Source organism: Halyomorpha halys, unplaced genomic scaffold (assembly GCF_000696795.3).
Source record: "Halyomorpha halys isolate HHAL.00 unplaced genomic scaffold, Hhal_1.1 Scaffold1142.1, whole genome shotgun sequence".
Taxonomy (NCBI): Eukaryota; Metazoa; Arthropoda; class Insecta; order Hemiptera; family Pentatomidae; genus Halyomorpha; species Halyomorpha halys.
This window is the reverse complement of record NW_027113900.1, coordinates 134,637-141,973: the sequence shown is the minus strand read 5'-3', so window position 1 is coordinate 141,973 and position 7,337 is coordinate 134,637. Positions and strand designations below refer to the sequence as shown.

Below are 7,337 nucleotides of genomic sequence, written 5' to 3'. Positions count from 1 at the left end.
TAGTCTCAAAACATTTATTTCATTCACACGTCCAACGTTTCGGCCAATTCGGCCATCTTCAGGGACAATCTCAAATTACTATGAGACATATCATCCAACCATTTAAAAAAACTCCATACAGGCCATTCTGCCCAGGTCAAAACATTAATATCTAATATGTCGATAGTGTTTTTGAATTATTTAGTATATATTTTATATTTAAACTCAACCAACATTATCTGTGATCCTATTTTTAAAGTGTTTTATTTTTGTTAGATTGTTTTTATTATTCGTTCAAGCCATGCTGGTTGGGGTGTAGGTCTCAGAGCACTTGTTTTGGAACATTGTGGGTTTGATTCCCGCCTGGGGAAGTTAATATTTATTTCTCAGTGTTCCCGAAAAATGAATCTTGACACTCCCACCTTGGTTAGTGCGCTAGTGGTTAGCTGCGACTCCAAGGTATCTGCCAGGGATTGGCAAAAAGGACTGCTAGGCCCACTTGCCTAACTAGTTTCCCCCACCAGATACCAATATTATCCTTTCTTCTTTCTAGTCTAACAATAAATAAAATTTCATTTGAATGTTTAGATATCGGCAAAGTGTAAGAAGTGTATGACTTTTTATAAACCTAAAGAATATTTTCTGGTGAAAACTTTTTAAATTATTATATTATTTATTAATTAGACCATTTCTTAGGTTTTCTTTACTTTGCAGTAGTTACCTGTACCGAGAACCTCCGTAAAAGGTTTTCCTGCTGCCTGGTAAAATATGTGTTGGGAATTATTATTTTTGGGTTGGAAATGTTGCAAAGAAAAACTAAGTTTGAGAAAAATGAAGCAGAAAAAAAATAAATGTATCAATTATGTTAAACAAATATTAATAAATAAACAAGATAAAAAATCATAAAACAAATTACTTCTTTGTATTGAGAAAAAATATATATATTTATTCTTTGTTTATAATAAAAAATAAGAAAAAAACAGAGATATATGCCATGAGCAATATGTATATGTGTGTGTATATATATATCTATCTGTTATGTCTGTCTCTAACCTCATCCAGCTGAATAAGTGGAGATACTTCTTGAAGTAAAAAAGTAGGGGCCCCTGTGGCGTAAGTGTAATGTGGTTGGCCAGATGCATAGCATGTGCTGATACAAGAGCCTTTGCTGGGGATCTGTATTATAATTAATACAGGCTCATGGAATTTGCAATGTTTATAATCAGGGACTGCCACCCGTTTACATGAAATAGATCAACCATACATACAAACACTTACATATTTTTATATTACACAAAAATGTCCTATATAATTAAAATAAATTCATTTCCATATTAATTATGGAAGTGCCCCATTAACTCCCTCCTCATAACATGCCGACATTATAGAGTCAAGTACGAGTTAATGAAGCTCCTAAAAGAAAGAAATTTTGCCTGCTTTGACGAGGTTTACTGTGTAGATATGGATTGATCCACAAGATATGCAGATATTGTTGCTTTTCCTAAGAAGAGGAAGTCGGCAATCATTCTGGATCCAACAGTGAGATATGAAAATAATGACCTTGACCAGCCAAATAAAGTAGATAGGGAAAAGAAGGAAATCTACGATAAATGCATCCCTTTCCTCAAGAAGAAGTTCCATGAGGGCTTCGGAGAATGAGATTCAACGTGAGAGGCCTCTGAATCGGAGCCCATGGAACGATTCCCAGTACAACTAGAAGCTTCATGGAGGAACTCGGGGTCGATGTCCAGGACGTGGCTAGGATAACAGAGAATATAATACTGGACTTCCTAGGAATCATCCACCACCACATTCATAGAAATTAATAAGTAAAGGAGTTTTCCAGAGGAGGGATGGCATGCATACATTGCATATATTGTTTGTTGTTTTTATATTTTTGATATTTTAATATTTGTTATATAGGGGAATTCGAGAGAGTGAACTTGTTGATCAAATAAAATAAATATTGTGAAATGGAAGGAATGAATAAATTGAAAAACTTGTATGTAGTGTGTAGACAGATATTAATTGTAAAAGAAAACTAGGAAAAAAAAAATGTTGTCTTTCTATTGTATTATATCATATAAAAATATGTAATTTATCTATGTCCGATCACGGATTGATTAGTATGCTGTGTAATGTAGCAACCCGATGTATTTGGGCAGCACAAATGAATAAAGCATTTCTCTCTTTACATTAAAACAAATAAAAAATTACAATTTTTTTTTTTTAATGCTATTTCAACAAATGGTGATATTGTTGATGCTACCTCTTAAAAGTCAATCTATACCCCTTGATGGTTTTTAATGCAGGTGAATTGGATTTTCATCCCTGAAAATCATTTTTTTTTATAACATTAAATTTCATACTATTTTAGTGTACAAGTCCAAACTAATTATAACATTCCTCCTCATTTATATAGGACCTATAGATCTTTTTCTATAATAATCAGGCTGCTCCCTTGCTTTTCTTTTATCTCAATATGTTATTTATTCGGTGTACTGGTTTTACACTTTGGCCAGCATTAATCGAAGTTATTGTTCCAAGAAGAAAGAAATTAGGGTTCCTGGTTTTAAAACTTTCTTGCACGGAAAAATTTGGTGTGGTGCTTGAAAATGTGAATGAAGGTCAGGTAAAGTTAGTGTTGAAGGAGTTCACTGTCTATCTTGTGCAGTCTTTGCACATTGTTTATGCAACATATTCCAAGGTATTATCATGGGAGAAAATTGATCATTGCTTAGCCAAGATGTTCCAGTTTGATTACACAACACCTTTTATTATCATATGAGATACCTTTCTCTCCTACACGTCTCTATGCAATCGAGAAATATATGGTATTTCTATGGTTCATACTGAGTTTTTCTGCCATTTCTCACGCGGTTTTGTTTGGGTCTGCTTTCACTACCAATTTCAGTTGGTTATATTAAACTACAGAAAGGTCCTTATGGAAAGGCCCTTCTTTATCTTTCTACTTGAAATCTCTATAGTGAAATTTCTTAAACTAAAGCTGTAGTGTGCACTTTTAAACAGTCCCCTGACCCCACACCTCATTGCTAATACAAGAAGTTTATGCAGCACTATGCTCTAGTTTAAATTGGTAAAAAATAAATCTGCCAAAAATCCCTCTTGGAAGTTTTCTATTCAAAAGCTTTAAACAGATTGAAGAAAATGATTTTATTGTTTGAATTTTATATAAAACAAGATTTATAATGATAGGTGTTAGAATTAACGTTAAGAGTTTTTTTTTTCTACACTGCGGGCTTTAAAATGTAACAAAAGTGGAAACATACATAATTTTTACATTAACCTGATAAATATTGTGGCTTTTATCCAAAATATGTTATTTCTGAAAAAAATTACATTTAAATACTATAATGTCTGTGTATCTAAAATAAATTAAATCTATGCATTATATGCAACTCTAAACTAAATTAACCAAATCACTAATTTTTATTTGAACCCAAAATGTTACCATATGTAGGGTCATGGAGAAAAAACCTCCCAGATTTTGAAGGAGCATGGTGGGGGTAGAAATGCTCAGAGGAGTGAGGAAGGACTCCTTAGGTCCTCTGGTTTTTAGTAGCCATCATGCAGTACACGAGCAAGCAATATGAGTTAGTCATGACGTTTTTGTCAAACAACTGTTCCGTCATTGTAACTCAACAAGCTTATCGTTGGCATTTTTATCTGTCAAGGAAAGAGCGTTCCTCAGACCACAAAACGATCTTTATGGGTTGCCACTCTTATAAGGATGCATTTTAAGGTCTAAATGTGCCAAGGTGGAGAATAAGTCAAATTGTGCAATCCAACATTCCAAGACCTGCTGTGTGTTTCTGAGCAAAGTGCCTTGGCAATTGTTCAATAGACAGAGGACAGCCTCCACATTTTGAGGCATTCTAACACCTGGAGAACTTCCCCTCCATCTTTTTGTTGTATTACTTGTTTCATGGAGATTGGCACCCTATAGCAAGATCATTGTACGATATACGGTTATTTGACGAAAACGTCACGACAAGCCCATGTTGCTCGCCCATGTACACATGTTGGTTACTAAAAACTAGAGGACTCCCACTAATTGATCAATCCCACTCCACTCCTCTGAGACATTCCTACCCCCACTCCTTGCAAATGTCAGAGGTTTCGCTACCACACCTTGTATTTTTTTCACTTACATTATTTATTACTAATGATTCTAAGACTTGGATCTGTTATCGGTGCTGATACTTATGGAAGGAATTAGTTCTGCATGTAGGTCTGTTGATCTTTTTTTATCCATAAACCATGGTTATTGGGAGGTTACTCCTTACCCTTTTCCTGTTAAAGTAAGAATCCTAAAAATAAATATATACAAACCCATACCATCTACTCTGGTTCTAACTGAGATTTCTAGGACTCTAGCTCAAATTTGTTCAGCCATTCAAGCCTTGTCTTGAATTGATGGTACTTACACAATTGTAACTTTTAATGTTAAAAAACCTTAGGATATAATGTTCTTTCAGTAGTTTCAATATTCTGTTCAATTCCATGAGCTTAGTTTCAATAAGAAAAATGCCTGTGCAGCTCCTCTCGTGTTAAAACAATGAAATACGATTTCCGATAAAAATGAAAATGCTAAAACAAATAATAACACACTTACTTATATAACAAAATCTAAATTATCTCTATAAAGATATATATTATTTCTATTTCTATATACTCAGATTTTGTTTATATTTCTTTTAAGTTAGAAACTTCTATTCCTCGATACAAAGAATAATCTTATATTTTTTGACCTGAAATTATAGTTAAACTATTACATTCAAGAGTAGTTATTAAAATTTTTGAATCAATTTGAAGTTGCTCCTTGCTGTGAATAAATGCATTTGTAAGGGAGTTGAGGAATTTAAGCATTCACCTGACATATTGGCTCTCATGAAATGGATTAGAACAATGTAATTTATGTGTAGAGAATGAGGGACATAAATTGCAGGGAAAAGAAGAGGTAGACCAAGACTTCAATGAAGTGAGGAATTTGAAGCCAACTTCAGAGAGCTGGGTGTAAGAAGAAAAAAAAAACCTAGAATAAATAAAAATAAAAATATTGAGGAGGGCCATGTCCTTAGTGAGCTGTAGTGCCAATGAAAGAAGAAAAAAAGTCTGGAGGCATTTCAAACAATTTCTGCTACGCATTTCCAGCATGTACCAGGCCTTTAAAAGACTGCCATTGGTGGTAATTGATTATAAAATTCCTTCTGAAATTATTCCATTCCAGGGGTGGCAGGATTGAAGTCAAAAAGGTCCATTCCGAATAAGTTTTCCAAAGTCAAGTATTAGTCTTTACATGAGTATTCTGTTCAGCACCAAATGTTTCTTCCTTCCAAATAGTAATTTTTTTGTGAAAGCCTAAATTGCTATAATACCAAAACAGAAAGCATCATAACTGTTAGTTCAGATGGAAGTAGCACCATCTTAGGTGCAGGGCCTTTATTGGTTGCTAACATAAATCCAGATTAATAGATTTGATCAACATAATTTTGACTACTGCCAATTACATAGGTAATGGTGGCTATAATAAAATAGATATGAACACTTTGACAGTGACTCATTGATGATAATGTGGTTGCTTGAGAGCGCATATGACAACAAGCTATTGTCAGGTGAAGTCACTTTTGTAGCTATCATTTGAAATGGTCGGAAGAGCTCAAGCACCTCCCTTTCATCCCAGATTGTGTTTATTACTTCCCTAGCTTCCACCAGCTGTGCTGATGCTTCTGCTGCCTTTAAGGATTTTTACACATCATCAATTTTTTTTATTATTTACTTTATTAAAATTTATTTTTTGAAGTATATACATTTATTTACTTATGTATTCTTTAAGTTTACGCACTTCCAATAACATTTTTTAAATGTTCAAAAGGTTTATTTGTATTAAAAGAATTTTTTTTACATCACTTTGGATTATTTCACATTGTATAAATCTTTTATAGAACATGTGGTGGTATAAAATAACTTTCTAGAGTCCTTATTTAGTAATTCAGTTAAAAATTCCTTACAATATTCATGTATTAGCTGTTTGCATACATAGATTTAGTGGCATACACGGGTGACAACAATGTGTAATCATGGTTAAACCACAGGTATTTAACCTTTATTTGGCTAAATGTTACATTTTATTCATTACATATAATGCTTACTTAAATAAGAAAAGAAAATATTAACAAAAAAACATTGTGGTTTTCCAGGGGTGCCCCTGCAGTCAAAGTGTTAAACTATAACTATGAAGATAAAAGCTCATTTAACTGACTTGCCCTTTATTAGAAACTGTAACTGTATTAAAAATCATCAAAAATTTCTATCAAACTATGCAATTAACTTCCGGTCAATGAAGTTATGGGAGAAGTATAGAAGAAGGAAATTATCTTTAAATAAAACAATACTAAAACAAAGACGGCAGATAATTATCTTCATCTCATTTTTTAATTAATGTTCGTTTTCCAGATGAATCTACCTGTATAATTGACAACTAATTACCTATTAAAGAACTGTCATTGTCCCCAAGTTTTTATAATAAAATTAAAGAAGTGTAATTATTAAATTTTAACTTCCGCACTTTTCTCTAGTTTATGCTAGTTTTTCAACCATTTTTGGTTTTACTGTACTTTTCTCATTCAAAAGGTGAATAAATCTAGGTAATTGTTTCCATCAGCTCCCCCAAAATGGCGGAAGTCCATTTTTTCCGAACGTGAGCATACTGCCGGTCCCGAACGGAGCCGAGAGTCTCCGGAGGTGACCGATTCCTAGCTGCTCGTTTGAAAAATAAATTCCCGCAACTTCGACAGGGATTTTTTCCCACTAGAGGGAATTTCTACTGGGAAATGGTAGTAGTGAAATCCTCCACTACCTTTCTGCCGCTCCCCTACTATTCAACTTCCTTCCTGTGTTATTTGTTTTTATCTGTAATTAAGAACTTTTTTGTGAGTACTTATATGAATAAGATATTTATTTAATAGTCTGTCTGACTAGAATAATAAGGCTCTCTTGAGCTGTAAATTAATAAGAATAAGATAATTGTTTAATAGTTGATCTGAATATAATAAGGTTCTCTTGAGCTGTAATTGAAATTTTTTACAACATACATACAACTAACTTTACAAAATCGTATATAATAGTAAGGTTCTCTTGAGCTGTAATTTAATAAAAATGAGATATTTATTTTATAGTTTGTCTGAATATAATAGTAAGGTTCTCGTGAGCTGTAATTGAAATTTTTTACAACTTACTATACAAAATCGTGAGATACTTTTTGTTTAATTAAAAATTATGAGATGATTGTTGACCCTCTATGATATATATGAAGTGAAGATGGTTAGGGGTGCACT

The 7,337-nt window shown here is 33.1% G+C and overlaps 1 protein-coding gene across 1 annotated transcript in view; it reads right to left on the bottom strand.

Annotated features, from left to right (window-relative positions):
- Positions 1 to 4,399: 4,399 nt before the first annotated feature.
- Ir40a (Ionotropic receptor 40a) overlaps positions 4,400 to 7,337 on the bottom strand; it is a 103,960-nt gene continuing 101,022 nt past the window's right edge. The window contains exon 13 of the mRNA XM_067051160.1: positions 4,400 to 4,590. Coding sequence (XP_066907261.1) covers positions 4,496 to 4,590 — 95 coding nt within the window. The 3' untranslated portion in view covers positions 4,400 to 4,495. The remainder of the gene's footprint in view (positions 4,591 to 7,337) is intronic.